Raw genomic sequence first — 25,822 nt, 5'->3', positions numbered from 1 at the left:
TAAACTCATTAGATATGCTAATCCAAAGTTCCTTTTATTGCACTATTCCTCCATTATTTGTCAGACAGACATACTCTGAACAAGGATGTTCCAATTATTCAATTCCAATTATTCATCATTGCTAACAGCCACAAATAGATATCTCCTTTCTTGTTTATTGATCCAATTCCTTTTGAAGCTATTTAAGCCAACACTATGATCACATCATGAACTTGTACTTGTACTTGTACTTGCAAATTGTGTGCAGTTACGTTGTGACTGACCTCTTTCCGCTGTCAATCCAATTCAGGACTAAAATTGACTGATAAAAACGCTGAAGAAAAATGCAAACCAAATAATGGACATTAAACCTGGTTTTCTTCAACTTATGACTGGTCACTTAGTGACCATTCAATGTTGCAATGGACCCCCCAAGCTACTTACAACCCAGTTCCAACAGCTGCACACACCCCTGTAGTCACATGATCACATTTCAGCAACTTGGCAACTGGCTCACCTTTACAGCCACTTGCAGCATTTTGCAGTCAAGTAACTGTGATTCATGACATTATTTTGCTAATTTCTGTCTTTTTCGCTTGGTTTAGAAATATATTGATTTGCTTAATGACCATGACATTCACTTAATAACTACAGCATTCACTTAACAACTGTGGTGGTTACTTAATGGCAACTGCAAAAAAAAACCCCAGCATTATTTCAGGCAAGGATTTGCCTATTTTCAAAAATAATCTACAGTATTCAGTTCCAGAATACAGTAATAATACAATAAAACTACCACAGTACAAGCTTTCCCCTTTTGTACTGGTGTCATGTTGTAAGGGGTGGAATTTGTGTCATATTTTAATACATCCCGCTTCCCAGTGATTGTGCAGCTAAGGCTGAGTGACAAAAATCCAGATGATCAGTAAATATATAATTTTTAATTATATAAATAAATATATAAATAAAATTATATAAATAAAAGATTAACAAGATGAGAGTTCCGGCACCTTTTGTTTTTAGAAAAAAAGCACTGCTTATCATAAATCCTGTTACAGTCCTTATTTTAATTTGTTTCTCCCATCAGGTTCTAAGTATTTTCACTGGTTAAGATTTTCTCAAAAATTAATTACATTTAAAAATTTAACTATTTTTTCCATATGAACCATCTCACACTTTTACATTTCTTAAGGAATAGATAGAACAATGAAAAAAAGGAGAGCAAGAGTAAAGAAACATAAAAATAACACACTACTTAAAATATATATCCCTCCTAAGCTAATATGTTTCCTAAATTTTTATTCTTTTTAACCATAATTAAAAATATGTTTAATCTTTAAACATTCCATTTAATACACCTAATCATCTAGTCCTTTAACTCTTATTCAAAACATTTTTATCCATTATAATTTTCTTAAATTCAATCACATTTAAGTATCTAAAAGACATTTCAACTTTTTTATATTACTCTTATCAAGAAAGATAACAAAAAAGGAAAAAAAAGCATACTATATTATCATCCCTCTTAGAATGACATATACATTCCAAAACTTTTCTATTTCTTTAACCATATTCAAACAAATGTTTCTTTTTAAAGTATTCTCTCTGGTAAGTCCCATCATCTATTTTCTTGGTTTCCACGTTAGTCTTTTTCCTTTGCCCAGTATCTTTCCTAATGAATGTATTTTGCTGAATCAAAAAGTTTTTCTGTATGCTTGTAAATGTTGCTGTAGATATAAAAAGTAAATCAGGTGAAGTGTCTTTGTACGGGACTTCTGCCTTTCCACGTTTGTTGAATTTTTTTTCTTTTTCTTTCTCTTTGCTTATCATTTCCTTTCTCTCTGATGTTCCTGACATCTCTACAGTCCATATTATCCAATCTGTTTTCTTGTCCTCAGATTAATTTTTTAGTCTTAAGAGATAAGTTGTTTTTCCAATTCTTGTGAACTTTTTTCCACTAGGATTAAATCATATTTCCTTGTTTTGTTAAATTCCATCTTTAAGTCTCTATTCTCAATTCTATATCTATATCTATTTTATCTGCTCCTTCTCTGTTGTTGTTTTCTGGGAATTTTTTTGTTGTAGAAATAGATTGATTTATATTTTCAAAGTTCTTTTGGATTTCTTTGTGGTTTAAAGTCATTGTTGTTTGAATTAGTTGCAGTATACTATATATCTCCTTCTGTGAAATATTTATGTTTTCTTGATATGTTCTTTCTACATGTCTCTGATCCATGATGGCCAAAAATTTGAATTTTCTCTTCCTTTCTTTTGTCTGCAAATAGCTTTAGAGTCCTAATTAAATAGATATTTGCAATCCAAATAGTTCAAAAAAGATTTTTTTTCCTGAAATTTATAATTCTCTTTGTCTACAACCCAGATTATTGTCTTTTTTTGTCACAGCTATTCTTTGTTGTTAAAACTTTGAAGGTCATAAACACAGATTAGCTTTTCCCAGGTTTTGCCAAGTCTTATATTAAAGTCATAGCTGTCATAGTTTTCATCCCCCACTAGGTGTCAGCAACTATTTGTTTTTCACTTCCATATATTTTGATCCTCCATTAAACGATTAATTCGTCACTTTCGTTAGTATAAGGGTGGGGCATAAATCCCACTCCTTCCCTTTCGGAGGTATTTTGCTTCTTGGTGATCTTTTCCAGGAATTAAATGTAGAATAGGAAAGAGAAGATTGAATTCCTTGCCCAGTTTCAAACACACTGTTCACAGTTGTGCTGGTTATTGCTTTTGGACTTCAGTTGCTAGTAGCTTGGGCTGGTCGATGCAATATGGCCAGCCTTTCTCCTGTCAGGTTAGAAGGCGTTCCCCAAGTCGAACAGAACAGACGCCGCTGCTTCAGAATCACTGGAGCACCCTTCTTTCTTCGTCACCTCTCCAGGTGACTTAGACCCATTTAGGGTCCCCAGGTAGAGCAAAATTAGTGACAGGGATGTGAAGAATCTGCAAGCCTGTAACCGGTCGCTACTGCACAAAACTGGAAGTCCAATTCAGTAATGTTTACTTCTTCTAATATATGTGCTTCATGAAGGGACCTCATTCAATGTGCAACACCCAGGGTCATCTCACCAGTGCCATTGGAACTGAAAAAAGTGTCAATCAATGTCCCACTCTTGTTCAATTTCTGACCCAAGGCTTGGTGCAAAGTTCTGCACTTCTGAGCACTGCAGAAAGATACATATTGCATTTCTGCTCTGTTTCTCCATAAAAAGTCAGGATGAGAAGAAGGCAAGCAGAGGAGCTGACTTGATCAAACCATTCAAATCAAATATTTATTACAGTCAAAAACCAGCTGGGTATATAAAACAGGAAAAGGATTTTAAAGGGAGGGGTAGGAGCATTTGATGGGTGTAGGGAACATAAATGCAATAGCTGGGCAGACTAAATCTATCACAGTACTCTATAATAATGATTTAGATGCTCATTAAGAGCATCTCATTATGTCACTGATCATCATTTAAAGGATTTTCAGCACTACTGTGCTGAATCTGGCATTATAAAATCTTGCTCATATGGGTATTTAATCTGGATGGTTTTGGTGTTTTTATTGTTATAATATATTTTTGGTATCTTCAATTATAATATTTATTTTTTGAATTGTAAGCCGCCCAGAGTCATTGACTGAGAAGGGCAGTTGTAGAAATTGAATGAATGAATGAATGAATGAATAAAACATTATAGCAGCATTAATATCTGAAAGCACCAGGGAAATATAGAATTATCCTGTGAGCCTTGGGTATTTATGCAGTAAGATGAGGCCCTGTGCAGAGGCCCCAGAAAAGTATATACTCTATCCAGAGCCACAAGGACATTGTTTCTCCAGGTAGGGAAACCTCCTGTGTTGACCTTTAAGGACAGATTGACAGGAGGGCATGACATCATGCTAGAATAAAGGCTGATGGTTAGGTACTTCAAGATTACTTAGTTATGCCATAGGAGAGGCAATATGTCTGTTAGAGTCACTAGCAATAACATTTGGAGGCCTGGCTAGGTCTAATTGTCGCTCTGTGTCTGCAACACATTGTTTAATGGGTGTTTTGGCCCATCATATCCTTTGCTGAGTGGAAGATCTGGAGAGAAGCCCAAGGATTATATTATATACCCAGCTGGTTTTTGACTGCAATAAATATTCGATTTGAATGGTTTGATCAGTTCCTCTGCTTGCCTTCTTCTCATCCTGACTTTTTATGGAGAAACAGAGCAGAAATAAAATATGTATCTTTCTGCAGTGCTCAGAAATGCAGAACTTTGTACCAAGCCTTGGGTCAGTCCCAACTTACCTTAAGTCACTTCACAGAATAAATTGATTCATGGTGGCATAGAACTGAATGAAGCATACTGTTAGGATGTGGGAAAAATAGTTGCATGCATTTCATTTCTATCATTATTTAAAAAGAGACGTCCTCTTTTACTGACCTCACTAACAATTTCAGATGCTCTCTTTGCTCTTTGGATGTCAGGGGTTTCTGAAATAAGTTTCACTCCTTTTCCCTTTATTTCCTGTTCCAGATCTTTTCTGTATTCTTTCTGTTATTTAAACAAAAGATACAAGCATATTCAAATACTGTAACACACATTTCCCACTTACTACAAAACTAACAATTTATTTCATTTGCATACTTTGTGTGGGCAAACTTTCCATGGCATTTACTAAGCTTTACAAACAGTACCTACCTCATTTAATATCTGAGCTGCATTTTTCACTCTGATCAAATCTGGAGTATCTTCAAGTACTGCCAGTCCTTTTCCTTTTATTCCTTCTTCCAAATCTTTTCTATACTCTTTCTGAAGTAATAAAAAGTCAGCTTTAAATAGTGAGCAAGATGCTTAAAAGAAAAAAAATAGTTTACAGTAAATATTTTAAAGCATAGCTGAAATGTTCTATAAAATGTGTGTTAGGGAGTGTATATTTATCATAGTTAAAACAGAACTGAGAAATCAAAAAAGCACAAATATTGTAAGATAAATCTTTATCTTGTTCCTCAAAAAAGAAAACATTCTTTTACTTATACACCAGTGGTACCGTTACATGGTTATTTTATAAAATCGTAAGAGCTTCTATTCTGGATGGCTTTCAAGATTATAGACAAGTAAATGACCCTGTCACTCAAATTCTGTTAATGCTATCATTATTCACAAAGGATCACTAAATGCAACACAAAAGGCACTTATCCATAAATCAGAGTTACGTAGCACAATGAGCTCTTGTGATTGAAATGAGCACATAGATGGATATTATACTAAACCTGGCAGAAAAGGCAAGTCTTAATTATTTCAGTCTTGTCACACTTTATCCAGAAGAGGAAATAGACAACTTATACTTTTCTCTCTAATTGTCAAACCAAGTGGTACCATTTCAGTTTTATCATTGGGCATCTTCAAATTCTAAGCAGAAATCAGTCAATCACATAAATCACAGTTAATGATTTTACTATGATAAAGAGGTATAGATAAATTGAATAAACAATCATAACCCTATAAAAGCTGTTAACACAATGGAAATTGGAGTAAATTTATATATTTAAATCTAGATAAACAATAACATTTGACGTTGCCCTAAACATTTGTTTCCATACTGTTTGTTTGTAAATTCAAACTATGGTTTGGCTCTAATGTATACCATACACAAATTGTGATGTGAGGAAATATTTGAACTGATATTTAATATGTGACAAAAACTGCAAATATCATTTTTATATAATGATTCAGCAACCTCATTTTTCAATTATCTGCTATATATTGCTACAACAAAAGAAAAAAACTGAGAGGAAAAGGAAGAGAAACATGATAGAATTTAAATAATATTATGATATAAAAAGACTATTTATCTTCTGTTTGTAAATGTTACCTCTTTTAGTAGATCTGTTACGTGTTTCACATGCAAGAATTCTAAAGTCTTGTCTAAGTCCAAGGCTGCTTTCCCTCTGACTTTTTCTTCAAATTCTTTTCTATACATTTTCTGTGTCCAAAACATTGTTGATTATCAAGTACATACTTTACAAAGTATAATTAAACATTTGCAAAATATCAAAGTGTGGCTCTAAAATAATTACTGTAATGTGGGGAAGCACAAGATCCAAAATATTGCTTTACTCCAGGGGTGTCAAACTCAATTTCATTGAGGGCCGCATCAGCATTGCGGTTGCCCTCAGGGGGCTGGGTGGGTATGGCCAGGGTGGGCGTGGCCTACTGGGTAGGCGTGGCTAGAGTGCATATGGCCTACTGGGTGGGCATGGCCAGCTCTACATTGTTCGCATCAAGGGTGCCTATGGGGGCCTGGGCAGGAGTGGGACAGATCTGAGGGTCTCTGGAAGAAGGAGGGTCTCTGGGCCAGGGCCAAGGCAGAGGGAGCTGTTCCCTCACTGTTTCCAGGATGGCTTCGCGGGCCACATGAAACCACTTCGCGGGCCGGATCCAGCCCCCGGGCCTTGTGTTTGACATGTCTGCTTTACTCATTCCACGTGTCTAAAAATGCTTTGAATTTCTGTTTCCTGAAAGGTATCTCACAGTATTGCAAAAATGTGAAGATATTTGAAAAAAAGTATTTTATACTACATCAAGCTGATTTGCTGCTCAACAAGTCCAATCTTCTACTGAGTGAACCTAAACCAAGGACTGGATTCAAATATTGGATTGTTATCAGTTACTCTATTTCACAATAAATCACACAGATATACAAACCTCTCATTTAGATGCTGCTTCAGCACAACACTTTAGTTACTACACTATACAGGTAGTCCTTGTCTTACAACCATTCATTTAGTGATCACTCAAAGTTACAATGGCACTGAAAAAAATTACTTATAACAGTTATTCACATTTATGACCGCTGCAACATCTGCAAGGTAATGTGATCAAAATTTAGACACTTGGCAACTGATTCATATTTATGACAGTTGCAATGTCCCAGGGTCATGTGATCACCTTTTGCAACCTTCTGACAAGCAAAGTGAATGAGGAAGCCAGATTCACGTTACTAACTTAACAACTGCAGTGATTCATTTAACTGTTATGGCAAGAAAGGTCGTTAAATGTAGCAAAACTCACAAATGTCTCACTTAGCCACAGAAATTTTGGGTTCAATTGTGGTTGTAAGTCAAGGACTACCTATAATAATAATTTCTAAAAAGATTTCACTTACCTCACTTTGAAACTTTTGAGCTTCCTTTGAAACTTTGTATGTTGGTGTGTCCATAAATTCTAGCATAGACTTGCCTTTTGATTTTTCATACATCTCCTTATACTTAACCTAATAAAAACATCAGACATCATAATCAAATTAAAAATCAATAGCGCCTTATTTCATCTACATACCGATTAGAATCAAAGCTTCCACATGAAAAGTAATTCTCTTTTTATCCCTACGAAAGTGAATCATTTCATGCATATTTCCTTTCTTTTCTTTTTTTGGTAAAGATTTTATTAGTTTTATAGGGTTAGGAATAAGGTGGGGTTGGGGTTGGGATTTGGGTTAGGGTTAGGATTAGGGTTAGGGTTGGTTTTTTTTCCAAATAACATTCTCAATATTTAGCAAACAGCACAATGTCTGGGTTCATGTGTTTAATAAACAATAATAGATAATTGTTAATTATCATAAACAATATGTTAATTAATCACTCAATAGCCTTCTTCTTGCTAATATATATTCAAAACTACATATCACATTTCTTTCTCTCTAACTCGTTTTTCTAGCCATTAATAGAAATTATCCCATGTTCTAAAATACACTGAGTCTTCTTCTCTTTTATCTTTAAAGTCACTCTATCCATTTCTGCACACTCTAGAATTTTCTTAATTAGTACTTCTTCAGCTGGTAAATTTTCATTTTTTCCAATCTTGGGCAAATACAATTCTTGCTGCCGTTAGTACGTGTAGTATTAAATATCTGCAATCTTTCTCATAATTAGCTCTTATTATTCCTAACAAAAATAATTCTGGTTTAAAATCTGTTTGTTTTTTAGTCATTTTCTCCAACCATAAATGTATTTTAACCCAAAATCTTTTTGCTTTAGGGCATGTCCACCAGATATGATAATAGGTACCTGGTCTTTGTTTGCATTTCCAACAGCTGTTTGAAGTATTTTTATTTTCTTTATATGCAACTGCTCTAGTTAATTTAATATTTCTTTCCCATAACTTTTGCCAATCTTCTAATTCTATATTATATCCAAAGTTCTTTGCCCATGTTATCATTGTTTCTTTTACTTGTTCTTCCTCCATTTTTAAGTCTAACAGAAATCTATAGTGTTTCTTAATCAACTTTCCATCTGTTTTTAGCAGGATCTGATCAAATTCTCTGTTCTTTATAAAATCCCATTGTTTTAACATCTTTTTCATGTCTCGTTTGAATTTGCAGATATGGCCACCATGCTAGATCAATACCTTGTTCTTGTAAATCTTGTCTGTCTTTCAATTTTCCTTCATTGTCCAAAATATCTTTATAAGTCACAAATTTATCACAGTTAATTAAATTTGGGTAAGCAAAAGCTTCCATTGTTGAAAGCCATTCAGGTATCTTAATATAAATTTTTTCTTTTATTTTTTCCCAATCTGAAAGAAGTGCATTCCTTATAAAATGGTTTTGAAAGTATCTATTTATTTTATTCTTCTTTTCCCAGCCTTAAAGGAATTGTTTGAAATAAAAAGAGTATTTTTGATAAGATATTCATTTTCACTGTTGCTATTCTCCCCAACACTGAAAGTTGGAAGTTTTTCCACTTTTCCAAATCCAATTTTGTTTTAGCAGTCTTACATAGTTATCTTCTTTTATTGTTACACATCTTGCTGTTAGATAAATTCCCAAATATTTAACTTTTTTAACTATTTCAAGATTTTTTTTGTTAGTTGATTTTTTTTGTTTTTCTGTTAGATTCTTTGTTAGCACTTTAGTCTTTTCTGTTTATTGTCAGCCCTGCCACTTCTCCAAATTTTTCTATTTTCTCCAGAAGTTTGGTGCTTGTTTCCAATGGATTTTCCAATATGAAAACCAAATCATCTGCAAATGCTTGTAGTTTATATTTTTCATCTTTTATCTCCAGTTCTTTAATTTCTATATCTTGTCTAATGTTTCTATTCAATACTTCCAATGTTAGTATAAATAGTAATAGAGATAGTGGGCATCCCTGTCTTGTGCCCTTTTTAATATTGAAGTTTTCTGTAAAATCTCCATTTACAATTATTTTAGCTGTTTGTTTACAATAAATTGTTTTGATCACATTTATAAAGTTTTTTCCAAAACTTTATAAATGTAATACATTTATAAAGTACATTTCTGCAAATTGCTGAAACATAAATTGCCAGTTTACATTGTCAAACACTTTCTGTGCATCAAGGAATATTAAAGCCATCTGGATACAGAGTTCTTCTGTCACTTTTAAAAATGCTTTAGAGTTTCCGGTAACGTCACTGCAAGCTGGGCACTAGGGAATGAATCTCCCTTCCCCAAGCCCAATTTCCACCAGCTGGGGAGTCCAATAGGACCGAAGGTCCCCCCATAGAGGTGACTGGCCAAAGGGTCAAACTCTGCAGAGCACGGCCAGCGGTAGCTGGCCTGCTTGATCCAAAGGAGCATTCAGGACTGCAGGAAGAAAGGTGACCACACCCATGTGGTTTTCCAAAAGCAGCTGATCATCAGAGACAATAAATTTTAAAGCGGAAGGCAAAACAGCTGATCTGACTGTGACTACTTTCTTTATCTCTCTACAAGTGGAAATACCAGTTCTGGGAAACATCATTCAAAAGCAAGAAATCCCCAAGCTCCAGGAAGGGGAGGATTTTTTCTTTACCCCTCCCTCCTGAACTATAAGCGGTAGTTTAAGCTTTGGGGAAATTAAAACTGACTTATAACAATATTATGAAGATGACTGGGGCATAAAAGAAGGATAACTTGGAAAACTTTTGGTTTTATAAATCTTTTTTTGTTTATTTCTTGTTTGGAAACCATTGTTTTTTTAACTTCTTTAACTTTTTTAAAGTATGGTGGGAATGGACATCTAATGACATCTAGTGGCAAAACTGAGAACTACAGCCTTGCTTTTCTTTTTGTCTTTATTTTTCCGAGTTGCACCAAATGATAAACAAGAACAATTTTACCAAAAACTATATAAAAAAATTAAACTATCAAAATCTTTGTATAATGGGAGACTTTAATGTAATAACAGATCAAACTTTGGACTACAAAAGCACCAAACAAGGGAGAAAAGGAGGAAATATATTTCCTTTCTTTTATGTGTGTTCAATATCTTTCACCTTTCATTTTATATAATCCAGCAATATAAGTGTTAATATATTAAGTATGCATTTACAAGTTTATAGAGTACATGGGCATACCTGACTTTGCAGGACTGCGTTTTCTTTGTGGTGCAGCTGTTCAGCAGTATCCACTTCAAAATGATAAAGTCCCTTACTTTTCTCAAATACTTTCTTATATTCATACTGAAAAAAGTAAATATATCTTTAAATTTCAAAGTATATTTTGAATTTAGAGCCAGTATATCTTTCAGTACATTAGGGTAGGAACTTTATACATATATATTTCACCATGTTATGATGCCCTAGAAAGGAGAGAGATCTCTTTTTTGACAAAGGAGTCTGCAACTGTCAGTTGTTTGTACAATGATTACTTAAATGCATATGAAAACTATAGGGGGAGGGATCTTTGAGGCAGTTCCGTGAGAATTGTGCCACTGAAAATTGGTGTTTCAATTACTCAATATCAGTATTCTGAATACTAATATTGAATACTGATATTGATACTGAATACACTGAATATCAGGTGTGATCCAGGGGTTTTGTAATAGAAGCTATTTGAGACAACAGAGCTCCAAAATATCTTTTGACTATTGGACAAGGTAGAAGCCTGAAAAGCCCGTCAATATGGAAGATCACATGCAATCCTTCAAGACTCAATCTATGTCAGTAGCAACTTCTAGGTATTTAAATATTAATGTTTTCTGAACTTTAGGAACAAATATCTGTCTTCAGTGACCTATTAGAATCAATTAAATATTATTTCATCTCTATCTATTTTAAAAGTGAAAAAAGTACTTTTGCTATGATGATTCAGAAAGATGGAAAGAAAGTAACTTTTAGAAGTATCTGTCTCTTCTGTCAGTCAGAAATTTAGCACCTTCATAATGGATTTAACAAGTCTAGAAAAGAAAAGCAGATGCTGAGACTTGCTAAGCATTCTGAAGCCCATATCATTCAACAAAACAGAATCAAAATATTCCCCAAATATCTCCATTGACAGATTTCTATTAAATTGAAGAATTACATTTTGCATGATACAAGACGCTAGTTTGGTCTAGAGATTAAGGCAACAGGCTAGAAAGCAGGAGAGTCCCACCTTAACCATGAAAACCAGCTGGGTGATTTGAGTGAGTCACTCTCTCAGCCCAACCGAAGCTCACAAAGTTGTTCTTGTGGGGAAAAAAGGAGGAAATATGGATATGTTTGCCACATTGAGTTATTTGCAAAAGTAATAAAGGTGGGATATATATAAAAATAAGTAAATAAATAAATAATAAAGAACTGTGTTTTAGGACATCAAAAAGTAATTTTTGAGTGGCTGAGGGCTACACTAAGATTAGACAAACTCTGTCTCTTCCTCACTCTGGCCACCTAGTTAATGCAATCACAGTTACAGCTATTGCAAAAGCATTTACCACATGCTTTGAAATGCAAAAGAAATGATGGCCTTGAGGCAAGCAAGCTTCTCCACTGGTGAGACCTGTATTTATTTATTACAGATCACCACACAAATGTATGCATTGTGTAGGGAAAAATCAGGCCTGGTAATTTATTTCTTTTGTCCTGATGGGATGAGGGTATCTATGTTGTTCTTCTTTTAATACTAGTTAAATCTAAAGACAAGACACTGTTCAATTAGCAGGAACATTGATTGACTCTTTACTGTATTCAATCAGCATTTCAAGACCAGCATCTCTGAAGTCAACGTCAACACCTCTGAAGAAAACAGACAAGTTTCTTTAAGCTGCCTTAGTTTGCTTTTAATCTGGAGAAATCAAGTAGAAATTGTAGTGGTGTGGAAATGCTACCAGATGTTCATTAGAGGTAGCTTCTCAACCAGTGCTTACAACAGCCTTCCCCAAACTGGTACTCCCTCAAAATGTGGATTTCAACTCCCAGAATTCTTATAAATGTCATGCTAACTGAATATTCTTACATCTAAGACTGACCCTTCTAGAAAATGTCTGCATTAAGAAGGCTAGTTTACAATATTCCAACGCTGACAAAATGTTTGAAAGAACCAAGTATTGCTCAGAGGTCACAAAAAAAGATCTTCCTAACAGCTGATTCTGATATCAAGCTATAGAAATAAAAATCCAATTTAGCTATCCTGCCATTTATCAAAATAACTACAAAAAGTTCAGCTTACATTACTATGGATCTTGCTGGCATTCAATGCATGCTCTAATTGTAATAGGTTTGGAAATGAAGATGTTGGTTCATGAAGACTGTCCAGACTTTCTTTTTTGTATTTTACCTTTAAAAAGGAAACAAGTTTCTTTGGTGAAAGTACCAAAAGAAAGAACAGAAATAAGACATTTCCAATTTCCTTGCAAAAAAATCAGAATGTATTTATTTCATATTAATAGTGGCCATAAGGTGGCACTCATTTACTGTAGAGTGCCAAAACGTAATCAGAAAACATTCCATCTAGGAGCAAAATAAAACATTTAACATCGATAGACATTTCCAATTAAAATTTAAGGAAATTATTCTAGGGAATTTTAAATGCAAACCAAGGAACTCCCTATAGCATTCAATACAGAAAATGTAGTGAAATGTTCCCCCCAAAAAATCCACTTACATCACTTGCCAATACAGAAGCCAGTTGAGCTTGCTTGAAAAAAGCACTTTCAAGAGGATTGAAGCAATTATTCTTCATTTCTTTAAGAAGCTGTTCTTTATATTTAACCTAAGAAATAAATATATCGCTATAAATAATATATTTCTGAAGAATTCAGATATTTATTATTATTTTATTTATATTACTTTAGCATACTGAAAGGAATAAAAGGTTATCAAAAGGAAAAATGGGTAGTGTTAAGGTTTGATTACATAGAATAATATTGATCAATCTTTTGATTATATCACTAAAAAGCTTGTTCTACTGTACAAAGAAAGGGGTCACGTTGTATATCAGGGGTGACACTATAAAAGAATAATATTTTTAAAATGTCCCATTTATGATAAATATGTAGTTCATATAATGATAAATTCCAAATTCCTAGTATAGAATTCAAACCACTTTCACATATTTAAGCCATATTATCCTTCCTAAAACAAACATAGGTGGATATTTAAATGTCAGCTCCATTATTTTTCACTTTCAGTATGACATTGACAATGAACCACTTTTATATGTTATCCAAGATGTCCATGAAAGAAACTGTTGTTGAATCAGAAACACACTTCAGTGCTGATAATAATTTTCAAGATTCAGAAGCTGCTAAAGTGTCTGGTCTGAATTATGAAATCAAATTATGTTTTTAATTGTATATATTGTTGCTGTTGCAGTGATTCAGATTACTTAAAACTTGATTGGCAATAAGCATCTTAAATGTATTAATACCCCTATTATTGAATTCAAAACAAATAATTATCTGCAGGTTTCAAATCAGAACTATCTGTTTAATTTGTTTAATTGTCAATTTACAAGATGAGAACTGAGCTAACTTCTTGCTAACTGTCCTAAGTATAATCTCTCTACTAAAGCATGGGTGTCAAACTCGATTGCATCATGCAATGTATCATGAAGCATCACAACGTTTTTTGCCTTTGCAGAGCCGGTAGGCGTGGCCTGCGCATAACACATTTGGCCCACGGGCCGCCAGTTTGACATCCTTGTAGTATAGGATATAATCAGTTTGTCATTTTACTAAATTTGGGCCAAGATTTCTGGCTGATCAAGATTCAGTAAGAAATAGTAACTGTGCATAACATTTAAACAATCTAATATCTGTCCCATAGTCACCACTTTTAATTATATTCTTTTCAAAAAAAACCCTCCATCACACTGCTTTTTCTCTGAGGAAAAAAAAAATTCTAGAGAGCTAGAGAATTATGTCAGCTACAAGCAACCTGATACCCCTGAGATGTTTTGACTTAATGAATTTAGTTTGCCTTTCCAGAAAACCGTCTTGAGTTTAATTATAAAAGATTATTCTATGTCAATTTTCTGATTTGAAGAATTCTTCATATTGGATTAGTATTATTTGGGGTCATATATCATAATATAAAGTCATTCTTTTTAGGTTAATGGCCGTATTGAGCTTTCATCTCTACTGAAATTATTCCGTTTTCAATACAATTTTTTAAAAATATTTGCAATAACAAAATTCAGCACCATAAACACAACCCAGCATACCACATACTATGTGGAGCACATGAAATATTATAATCCGATCACCTTCTGTAACAAAACTGAGATTTATTATCTTTCTGAGCTGCTATTGTTTTCTCAATAGTGTCAGTTAAATGCATTTTTTTCACAACAAAATTTTAAAGTTACTGAAGCCTTATTTTCATGCATTTTTTTAAAAAGATACAATTTAAAAAGAAAACATTGATTTTATGCTTGGGAAAAATATATTTCTGCTGAACAAAAATCCATCAAAACCTTACTTGACTTAACAACTTGGATACTTTCTGAGCATGGTTAAAGTCTAGTCTTCCAAGTACATTTGGCTCTTTGCTCATTTCTTGTTTTCCTTTTGTATATTCAGCCTTCAAAACAAAATGTAGATATATTAATACTAGTCATCATTTAACTTGCTGGGAAAAAGACAAAACAGGATTGACATAGAATTCTATATGAATAGTAAAGATAGACAAGAAAAAACAAGATTTTTATCTTGTTTAACCATAGCAACAAAATAAATCTCTCCTCAAATGTGGGCTGCTGACCACACATTTGTCACCTTCTATTTTTTACATATAATTTATATATTGGCAAAAATGTAGTGCCTTACTAAAAATGTTTATTGAACAATTTCTTATCAATTTTCACTCAATCTGATAAAAATAAAAATTTGCTTTTGAAATTTCTTTCAGAGTAAATGAAACAGTGCAATCCACATGCAGAATATCCCACATTCTTCTATTTTGTCATGGAAAGTTATGAAAAGATCTAAGCACTGAATGATCTTTTAACTATATAATTCCCTCTCTACTAGACTATTCACTCTTTGGAGAAAGTAATATCAAAAACAAGCCAGCAGAAGGCAATGTAAAAGTTGTTCTATGTTGAGAATGAGAACAGCAGTTAGTCAAGGAGACTCTATTATGAAGGAAATATGTGTAACAGAAAATAGCAAACCCAATGACACTTTCAAGAATAAAGTAATACCACCAATTGAAATTAGAAAGCAATTCTCAAATTTAAGAATAAAGTAATACAGAAAGAAATACCTTTTGTGGAAGAAAAACATTTCTAATAAATTGCATTACAAATTCTAGTACAATATTAAAAACACAAACAAGATCTAGCAGAATTAATGACTGTTTAATGCTATGTTAATCAGTTGTATATACACAGTTGTATATACACATATATTTTTAAAACCTAAGATTAGGTGAGTCAATGAATGAAACTGTAAGAAAATTTCAGAAATTATAAACACATTTTTTTAAAAGGGCCAATTAAACAAATGTATTAAAGGAAGTTAGGAAGCAATATTCAATGTTCTGTATTAATAAATGTTTTATTCCCAGACATGTAACTATCCAAAAGATTATACAAATATTTTAGAAGTATTAGCAAGAAGGAAAGATATGTTGGAACAATAGTATCTAAAATGGAATACATTACTGATATTAGTCCACTTTCACATTATCATCATCAATCTGAATGCAAGTCTAGAGTTTCATTTACTAAGTTTAACTACTGTATCGTTGTTAATCTGTACCAAAATGTAAATGTGATAATTGTGTTTTTTCAAAAAAAATTGTAAGAAATGTCATACATTGCTTATTATCTTTGTTAGCTTTGTTGCCATCATTATATCTGGTCTATTGGAAACTTCAGTATATTTGTGAAGATCCTGGAGATCTTTTTTATATGACACCTGTAAAATAAAATATTATGAATGCCTTATGATAACCAGCTCTGTTAGAAACATAATAATATACTAACATAAAATGCTGTTTATTAACATTATATTATGCACTGGTAAGACAAATAAATGTGGATGCATATTATAAAATGATACATGTCCGTGGTGGCGAACCTATGGCACGGGTGCCACAGGTGGCACCCAGAGCCCTCTCTGTGGGCACATGTGCTTTTGTCCCATCGTATAGAATTTTATATATAAAAGAGTATTTTAATAATTGTTGAATGGTTAAGGTAAAAACATACTTCTAATAACTGGTGATTTGTTAAGATGAAAATTAGACTTTAATGGTAAAACATAAGAATGCTTTGTAATGAACTATATAAGTTTTGTAGTCAAAAGAATGATTCTTTATTGAAATAGGGAATTGTGGGTTACCCAAAAATCAAGCTTTTTCCTATGTACTATAGGCCATTCTAAAATATTCTATTGCAATTAGATAAAATTTAAAAACAGGATATTGATATGTATTACTGAAAATCTATTTTAAGTTTTGTTGATTGACTAGGTTACAACTAGAAATGTACTAACTTGCCTATTTTGACTATGTAATAACTAAGGGAAGTAGAGAAGGCATCTCTGTTGATGTAACCTGAACTATTTACAACTGGTTATTTCTTATTTATCTACCCAACCATCATATTGTTTCACAAATACATGTATATGTAAATATTAAAAAATCAATAAAACTTGTTTTAAAAAAAAGAAAATAAGGAAAACATGGAACAAAATAAAGATTGACAAAGAGTATGGATTTTTCAGTCCTTCAGTAAATATCACAAGGTTCAGGTCAGAACAACAACATGCTGTTATCAAATATTTTGGCCCACTGTGAAAAGTGCCATCCTCTTGATCACTTAAAACATGGTACAAAAATGTTAGCATATTGTATAGAAGAAACTGCCAAGATCTAAAAGATGTATCTCTTGCTAAGTAATCAAGCTCATATTCTTTGTTAATATCATGCTGTGCATTTTATTGCTTGCCATGAGTTGCAGTGCATGGCATGACTAAAACTAGGCTTTAAAAAACATTCATTGATCCATCCATTCAGTGTGAAGGTAATGCAGCTTCAGAATCACCATCAGCAATTCTGGCTCCTTCTGGAATCACTGAAAGACGAAGAGGTAAATAATACTTCAAAAGCTAACAAATAAGGATGAAATGTTTTATTATATCAATTTCCCAGATTTTCTCTAAAAAGGTATCTTCATAGAAGTCTTCCCTAAGTTTATTCTATAATAATCCTGCAAGATTCTCTCAGATGAAAGAATAACTAGCTCAATATCACCTATGAATTACAAGTAGTCCTTGACATACAACAGTTCGTTTAGTGACCATTTGAAGTTACAATGGCACTAAAAAGTGACTTATGATCTTTTTACACACTTACAACCATTGCAACACCCTCATGGTGGTGATCAAAATTCAGATGCTTAGCAACTGATTCATATTTATGACAGTTACTGTGCCTGGGGTCATCTGATCACCTTTTGTGACCTGCAGACAAGCAAAGTCAATGGAGAAGCCAGATTTACTTAACAACCATGTTACTAACTTAACTACAGCAATTCACTTAACTGTGGGGGAAAAGTTTGTCAAATGGGGCAAAATTCACTTAACAACTGTCTCATTTAGTAATAGACATGTTGGGCTCAATTCTGGTCATAAATCACTAACTATTTGTATCTATGTCCAATACGTTGATTACTATATTACACTGACTGTCTATGAGATACAGTATGAGTGGTTTCTTAATGGAATAGTCATTTTTTTCATTTCTAATTGAAATTTAACACACATTTAAATATTTTTTTAAAAAGTCTATGGTGGCATGCCAGGTACTTTACTGAATTACCTTGTAGGTGCAAAATAGGTGTGCAGACTATCATACAATAGCCTTAACAGCTCATGCTAACAAAATAATATTTAGGATGATACAACATAGATTATAGCCCTACATGGAAAAAGAGATAACAGGTGTCCAAGATAGCTTTAGAAAATGTCAAAGAACACAAGACATTATTGCTGATAAAGACTGGATAACTGAAAAAGCCAAAGAGAAGCTACTATATGGTTATGGAAAGGCCTTTGATCATGTAGATCATGTTAGGTTGTGGAACGTGCTTAGAGAAATAGGGGTCTCAGAACATCTTATTGTCCTATTGTCCCACACAAAGAAAGCCACATCGCTGATAGAACATGGTGAAACAGACTGGTTCCCAGTTGGCAAAGCGGAGAGGCAAAGCTGCGTACTCTTCCCTCATTTATTCAACCTAGATGCTGAGTATAAAAGGAAACTGGATTAGAAGAAAATGAGTGTAGACTTAAATCTGGAGAAGAAACATTAATAACCTTACTTTGCTAACTGAAAATGCAAAGGATTTGCAAGATCTAGTAAAACAGTAAAGGAGCACAGTGAAGAGGTACAATAAGCAGCCTTAGAACTTACACTGAAGATATTGACGAAATGGATAACTTTTACCTTTTAGGATTAGCCATCAACAGTCAATAAATATGTTACTGACTAACACTTCATGGCCACATCAAGACCTTGGAAAAGGTACTCAGGTGCTGTAATACCTACAAAGATCAGAACAAAACAGGCAATGATATTCCCAATGACACTCTATGGAAGTGAAATTTGGAATACTGTATGTTGAACCAAGACAAAAAGAGAGCTTTTAAATTTGAGGATGGAGAAGATTCTGAGAATAATATGGACACTCAAGAATGGATTATTAAAGAAATCAATTTAGAGTTTTCTTTTAGGGCATAAATGACCATTCTCATATTATCCACATTAAGTGAGGACCCAGCTCTCTGGAGAAGGCTTTAATGATGGGAAAACTGAAAGGAAAGAGAAGAAAATGATGACTAGCAGCAAGAGGAATGCATTAAATTATAGTGGCAATGGATGCACCTTTGGAAGACATGAAGACCAGATTAGGGACAGATCATCATGAAGAAAATCTATGTAATCACTAGACAATGACAATGATCAGTTGATCACATAGGTAATAGAGACTCTCCCTGGACACTCCCTAATTTCTTCTGAAGGCACTATTTCAAGCAGGTAAAGAAAGCTCCTATATAATGCTTTTGTGACCAGGCTTCTTCTTTCATCCTCTTGATTAGAATTGCACAGTGAAGAAAACAGGAAGGGTGTGTTGAATTCTTAAGTCTTAAACTTCTTTATATGAGTTCTTTCAACAAGATGGCAGCTAAACTAAGGGAAGCTTTGTCTGATATGGTTCCTCTGAAGCCAGGCAGCTTTCATTCTAGCTTTTTTAGGGTATTAGTGCTACTTCTTCATATATAGTACTTCGATTCTCTGTAGGGATTTAACTTACTCCCCACTTCTCCTTCCAGCTCTGTCTCTTTAATTATCTCCTATATTCCAGACACAGATAATGCCTGACTACCTTCTTTTCTCTTTTCTCTTTTCTTTCCCTTTATTTTCTCCTGCCTTTTGAAATCCTCACATCCTTGTTTTATCTCCCACTCTTCATCTACAACTCTTATTTAGAGACACTAGCTAAAGCAAGACTTGCTCTTCAGATGTCACTGAACTACAACCCTTTTCATTTTTGGCTATTTGTCAAAATAGGATATGATGAGATTTGAAATCTGATATCTGGAGGGTGGCAGATTTCTTAACTCAAGCCTAGAATATAATCTATAATCCGTATATTCGAGGCTATTGCTGGTCATGTTGCTTAAAAAGTAACTACAGTTTTGTCAGCCATTGGTTTTATTTCTTCAAACTTCAGACTGCTCTGTTTAAAAACTCTTGCTCAATACTGGTTTTCCACACATTCAATAAATATATGATTAGAATGCTTTTCAGGAACTTGAAAATAGCTAAGCAATTATTTAGAGTGTCAATATGAGCAACATAGTATTCTATGGGTCTATTCAGAAGGAGAAATACTGAGTTCACTTCATGAAGCTTTCTCCCAGGAAAGTATATACCATATTTCCTGAAAATAAGACTGGGTCTTATATTTTTCTTTGGACCAAAAGACCCATTAGGTCTTATTTTCGGGAATGTCTTATTTTGCGTCCACCCACCCACTCCCTCCCACCATCTTCTTGCCCATGGCTGCAACGGCTTACAGGGCTTCCCAGGGCAGATGCACTTTTCGCCTGGATGGAGAAATGATGGAGAATGGAAGCCTTGTCTACTTGCAAAGGGAACACTTTGAAACGGAGCAATTAGCTCCATTTCAAAGAGCCTCATTTGCAAGCAGACAAAGCTTCCAGTCTCTGTCATTTGTCCGTCTGCACAAAAACTGTTTGGGAGCCTATGGGTCACTTGGAAATGGAGCGATTTCCTCCATTCCCAAGCGGCCCACAGGCGCCCAAACACTTTTTGCCCAGAGGCAGACTGGAAGCTTCATCTGCTTGCAAATGGGCTCTTTGAAACTAATGGCTCTGTTTCCAAGCACTCCATATGTGCCCAAACAAATTGCCCCATTTACAAGCAGGTGAAGCTTCCAGTCTCCCTCTGAACAAAAAGTGTGCTGCGGAGTCAGAGGCACATGGGGAAGCAGGCGATTTGGACATGTTGTGTGGCCACCTGGCTCATGGGAGGCTTGCATGGCAGCATCAGCAGCAGCGGAGGCAGAGGCAGAGGCACAAGGGGAGGCAGGCGTTTCCAACATGCCACCCATTCCGTCCCACTGCCTCTTGACTTGCCTGTGGCTGCACCAAAATTGCCTGCCTCCTCCCCGTGACTCTGCCTGCTGTCAGGGCCACCACACAAGCCCCCCAAAACCCTCCCATAAGCCAAGAGCCACACAGCATGTCCAGATTGCCTGCCTCCCTCTGCCTCTGCCTCTGCCTCTGCCCTCGGATTTACCTTCACTGCGCCAACAGGCTGGTGGGATGCAGCTGTTGTTGGATACCATCGGCCTCTGCACATTCACCGCCTCTTGTGCTGGCCATGCCCAACCCCCCTGGGCTTATTTTTGGGGTAGGCCCACCCGACAAAATCACTCCACAAAATCAGGCTATTTTCGGGGTGGTCTCATTTTTGGGGAAACATGGTATAATTTAGGAGCCGTGGTAGCACAGTGGTCAGAATGCAGTATTGCAGGCTAATTCAGATCACTGCCAGGAATTTTTTCCTCACCGGCTCAAGGTTGACTCAGATGTCCATCCTTCTGAGATCGGTAAAATGAGAACCCGTATTGTTGGAAACAATATGCTGATTCTGTAAACTGCTTAGAGAGGGCTGTAAAGCACTATGAAGCAGAATATAAGTCTAAGTGCTATTGCTATTGCTAATATAGATTTGAGAATGTTAATTTAATAGTGACAAATGGCTTTTCAAGTAAATATAGTATATTGATTAAAATAATCTTCTATTCCCAGCAGTCAAAACTATATTTGACTAATCTGAGATCTCTGTTATAGTTCATCACTAAGTTATAACACTTAGACATTATACACTATTTATTTGTAACAAATTTTTATACCATGTGGTATTCTTCATAAATCTGACAATAAATCATGATGTACTTCAGAAATAAAAAGTAGGAATACAAAGATATTTTCATAAAATGACACATCCTTTGGGCGAAATGATTTTTCAACTCCAAATATTTGATTATAAAATATAAGTCTTATTTTAATAATGAAGAAATAGTTCAATAATCTCATTACACGTAGGTTCAGCACTGACTTATGCTGAATTGATTTAGCAGGATATTAGATGATTCACATTATGTTATGATTCACATCATGTAGCCATTCTGTTCTACTGATGAATAAGACAAAAAAGTTATCCTACTTCCCCAACCCAATGCATTTTTATTAAATGTGTTAAATCCAATCTTCACAGAATAGGCCTACTGGAATCAATATGACTTATTGATTCTTCTGTATTTAACTTGTCCTTTTGTTTTCAGTAGACTGATTCAATTCATTGTATTATATAGCATTGCATTTTAATTTTATTTTATCATTCTACAATGTACATACAATTAAAATTGATATCTGAAAGTTTTTCTTTTTGTTTTCCCACCAATTATTTTTCATCTTGCATACCATTTTTTAGATTGGGATCCTGGGGAATAAATGCTATTTTTTATTAATGATTTGTAAATTACTCCAGGAGTCTTTCAGACTAAACATATGCAGTATAATTAACTACATTAATAAAAAAGTCTCATGACTCACTAAAACTTACTTACATCCCAATATACAATAGTTTTGAACTATTTCTGTGATACATGACAAAATGACTGACATCATGAAATTTCAAAAAAAAAATATGATGCAGATTTAGATATGGCCATTTTAAAAAAAACAATAAAATTCCTATCTGTTAAATTTTACTGTGTTATATAGCTCTGAATTTGGAATGTTGACTAGAATTGCAACATATCCAACAACACCATAATTTTGCCTTCTCATATTTGATATTGGATTATCAAAACATAGTTTCAGATTATCATAGAAATAATAATAATAAGTAACACCAGCTGCCTGCAATTAGTGCAGGTTCGCGTCCCACCAGGCTCAAGGTTGACTCAGCCTTCCATCCTTCCGAGGTAGGTAAAATGAGGACCCAGATTGTTGGGGGCAATTAAGCTGACTTTGTAATAATGCCGCTTGGGGGGGGGTGTGAAAGCCCTAACAAGCAGGCATATACATAGAATGAAGGCTACTGCTAAGCTTGTAAGCCGCCCTGAGTCTTCAGAGAAGGGTGGGATATAAATGGAATTAAAATTAAAAATAAATAAATAAATCATATTATCTATATTTGCCATACTTAGCCTAAGTGTGATATGTCTAATCCTTGGTTACGTTAAAAAGTGATTCAGAGAAAGTTTAGAATAGATGCAAAGAAGGGCAATAAGAATGATCAAGGGACTGAAAATTTGAAGAGAAATTACAGAAACAACGTATGTTGAGAAAAGATGACTGAGAGAAAAATATGATAGCAATTTTCAAGCCCCTGAACAGATATTGAACAGGAAGTGAAGACCTATCTGTTGTGCCAGAGCATGAGATACAACATGCTGCTCTTAAGTTACAACAAAACAAATTGTGACACAATAGTAGGAAAACCATCCTATGAGTAAAAAAGTTTGACAAAGAGGGATTTCTATAGCATCTTCTGATCTTTCTTTCACTTTCTTTCTTTCTTTCTTTCTTTCTTTCTTTCTTTCTTTCTTTCTTTCTCACATAATTTAGCAAATTATAAATCTGGTAACTTTACGATATGTAAAGCTGGTACAAGAACTCACACCAAATAAACGGTTGTAAATGTTTCAAACAGATAAAGTATGCATTATCTTGAATGTATCTTATCATGTCTTCCACATCTATGTACAAGTTGTTAATTATTAGTTTGTGTTTAAGTCATCCACATGTTTTTCCAATGTAAAGACACTGCTAAATCACAATGTAAATAATCACACAAAAGACAATTATTTACTCACCAACTTGTCAAATACTAAAATATTTCACTTAAAATACACACAAGAACCTAATTATTTAAGCTGAGAAAATACTCACATTACTCTGGCGTTTATTAACTTCCATGGCATGCTTAACATCTGGAAGTTCCTTCATCTGTACATAATTCGATGTTCCTTTCTCAGCATCATATTTTTTCTTGTAAAGAACCTAAAAATGATAAATATTATTAATATGCATACAGAAATCAAGGTAGATTACAGCCCAGATTTTCTCTTTATTATTGAGATAAGGGGGGAAACTTTCATACATTCATTTTATAAATCTCTAGGGTTTTTCTTTCAAACCCCAAGCTGCTTTATAAATTTCATAAATTCAGAGTACAAATTACTTTATACAAACTTATATAAACAATAGTTTAAACTTTAATCCTGACAATCTATGATGATCAAAACTGAGAGGTCCATGTAACTGAGCTATGCATGCTTGTTAGAAACAAATTCTGCTATAGCCTACACTAAAGTAAGCATGCTATGTTAGAAATTTAAAATGAGGGGAGAACATCTATTATACCTATTATATGAGATTTGCCACTAATACCTCATTTTGGTTTAAGCTATATACCTTTATTAACATGGTTTTGGGAAAAGCAATGGAATATAAAGATATTATGTCAATGTGATATTGAATTATAAGAAAATATGAATTTTAATGAACCATTTGGATGAAATAAATTTCCATTAAATCTAAAAATCATTTCTGTTGTTCGGTCCCTTTCCAGAGGCTAATTATAAGACAGCCCTATAACAGTCATCATAAGACTACTGAAGGATCTTTTTTTCAAACTGTTCTATCAATTGGGAAGAGCTGACTGAGGCAGAATCTGCGTAGGAGAAGGTGTCACAATATATTCAACAAAGTGTTTACTAACCCAATAAATCTTTCCAGCATCATGAATTTTAGTAGGTATTCTCTCATCGTATATCTCCCAGAAAGCTACCTTCCTACCCACTCAAGTCTTCTGAAAACCTTCCCAGCCTGCATCCTTCAACTCAGCTGACTTACCTACCAGCTGTTATCTTCAACATAATGGAAGAACTGGAAAATATTACTTGTATAATAAATATTTAATGCTTTATTTAAAGTGAGCCATTTTTTATAAGATAATATATTCTGGGGGGTTTCCCTTTCCTTTTTCTCATGTTTTGGATTTTTTTATTTATAGTTTATTATTATGAAAACTGTCTTGAATGCATTTGGGTCAATATAAAAGGGGGGGGAATGACATTGCCATAAGTGTATACTATAGGCTGCCCAACCAAACAGAGGAAATAGATGAACTTTTTGCTAGTCAGCTAACTAAGGTATTTATTTATTAATTTTATTAATTTTATTTGTATACTGCCCTTCTCCCGAAAGACTCAGGGCGGTGAACAGGGCAATACATATTAAAAAACAAGATACAAAAATTAAAAATGATTAAACAAAATGCCCATGAATAAGTTAAAACACATTAAAAAATAGGTATGTAGGAAGCACATCACAATAGTAATTGGGGACTTTAATTACCCTGACATCAACTGGGAGACAGACTCTGCACCAAGTGGAAGATCAAACAGATTCCTGACAAATCTAGCAGACAACTTTGTCTCCCAAAAAGTAGAGAAGGGAACTAGGGGATTAGCCATATTGGATCTAATACTCAAAACAGAGATGAAATGATAGAAGGTGTTGAAGTCACAGGAACCTTGGGGGGGAAGTGATCATGCAATATTGGAATTCAACATTCTGGAAGCACAAGCAATAGAACACAGTCAAACTAGAATCTTGGACTTTAAAAGAGCTAATTTCAATAAAGTTAGAGAGAGCTTGGGAAGGATTCCATGGATGAGGATCCTAAAGGGGAAAACAACTCAAGAAGCTTGGGAAATTTTGAAAATTAAGATAATAAAAGCCCAGTCTAGCACAATGCCATCAAAGAAGAAAAATAACAGCTCTCAAACCAGCATGGCTGCATAAAGAATTCTCTGATAAACTGAAAGATAAAAAGGACAAGTATAAAAAGTGGAAAGAGGGGCACATAACTAAGGCAGAATATCAGCAAATAGCCCATGCCTGCAGAGATGAAATGAGGAAAGCTAAGGCTCAAAATGAACTAAGGCTTGTGACCAAAGTCAAAAATAACACACAAAAAAAGCTTCTTTCAGAAAACAAGAAAAAAGTTGAGGAAATGATTGGTCCATTAGTGGGTGAAA

The 25,822-nt window shown here is 34.1% G+C and overlaps 2 protein-coding genes across 3 annotated transcripts in view; both read right to left on the bottom strand.

Moving 5' to 3' along the window:
- The window catches only part of LOC310649502 (LIM zinc-binding domain-containing Nebulette), a 204,748-nt gene that overhangs the window by 61,445 nt on the left and 117,481 nt on the right, over window positions 1–25,822 (bottom strand). The window lies entirely within an intron of this gene.
- The window catches only part of LOC310649892 (uncharacterized protein), a gene marked incomplete at its 5' end in the record, with an annotated part of 62,294 nt that overhangs the window by 23,848 nt on the left and 12,624 nt on the right, over window positions 1–25,822 (bottom strand). The window contains 10 exons of the mRNA XM_083378723.1: window positions 4,411–4,521; window positions 4,669–4,779; window positions 5,843–5,953; window positions 7,136–7,243; window positions 10,324–10,428; window positions 12,395–12,502; window positions 12,830–12,937; window positions 14,647–14,748; window positions 15,987–16,088; window positions 23,667–23,777. Coding sequence (XP_083234849.1) covers window positions 4,411–4,521; window positions 4,669–4,779; window positions 5,843–5,953; window positions 7,136–7,243; window positions 10,324–10,428; window positions 12,395–12,502; window positions 12,830–12,937; window positions 14,647–14,748; window positions 15,987–16,088; window positions 23,667–23,777 — 1,077 coding nt within the window. The remainder of the gene's footprint in view (window positions 1–4,410; window positions 4,522–4,668; window positions 4,780–5,842; window positions 5,954–7,135; window positions 7,244–10,323; window positions 10,429–12,394; window positions 12,503–12,829; window positions 12,938–14,646; window positions 14,749–15,986; window positions 16,089–23,666; window positions 23,778–25,822) is intronic.

This window comes from Vipera ursinii (assembly GCF_947247035.1).
Source record: "Vipera ursinii genome assembly, chromosome: Z".
Taxonomy (NCBI): domain Eukaryota; kingdom Metazoa; phylum Chordata; class Lepidosauria; order Squamata; family Viperidae; genus Vipera; species Vipera ursinii.
The sequence above is the reverse complement of the archived record's forward strand: the minus strand, read 5'-3'. Positions and strand labels throughout refer to the sequence as shown.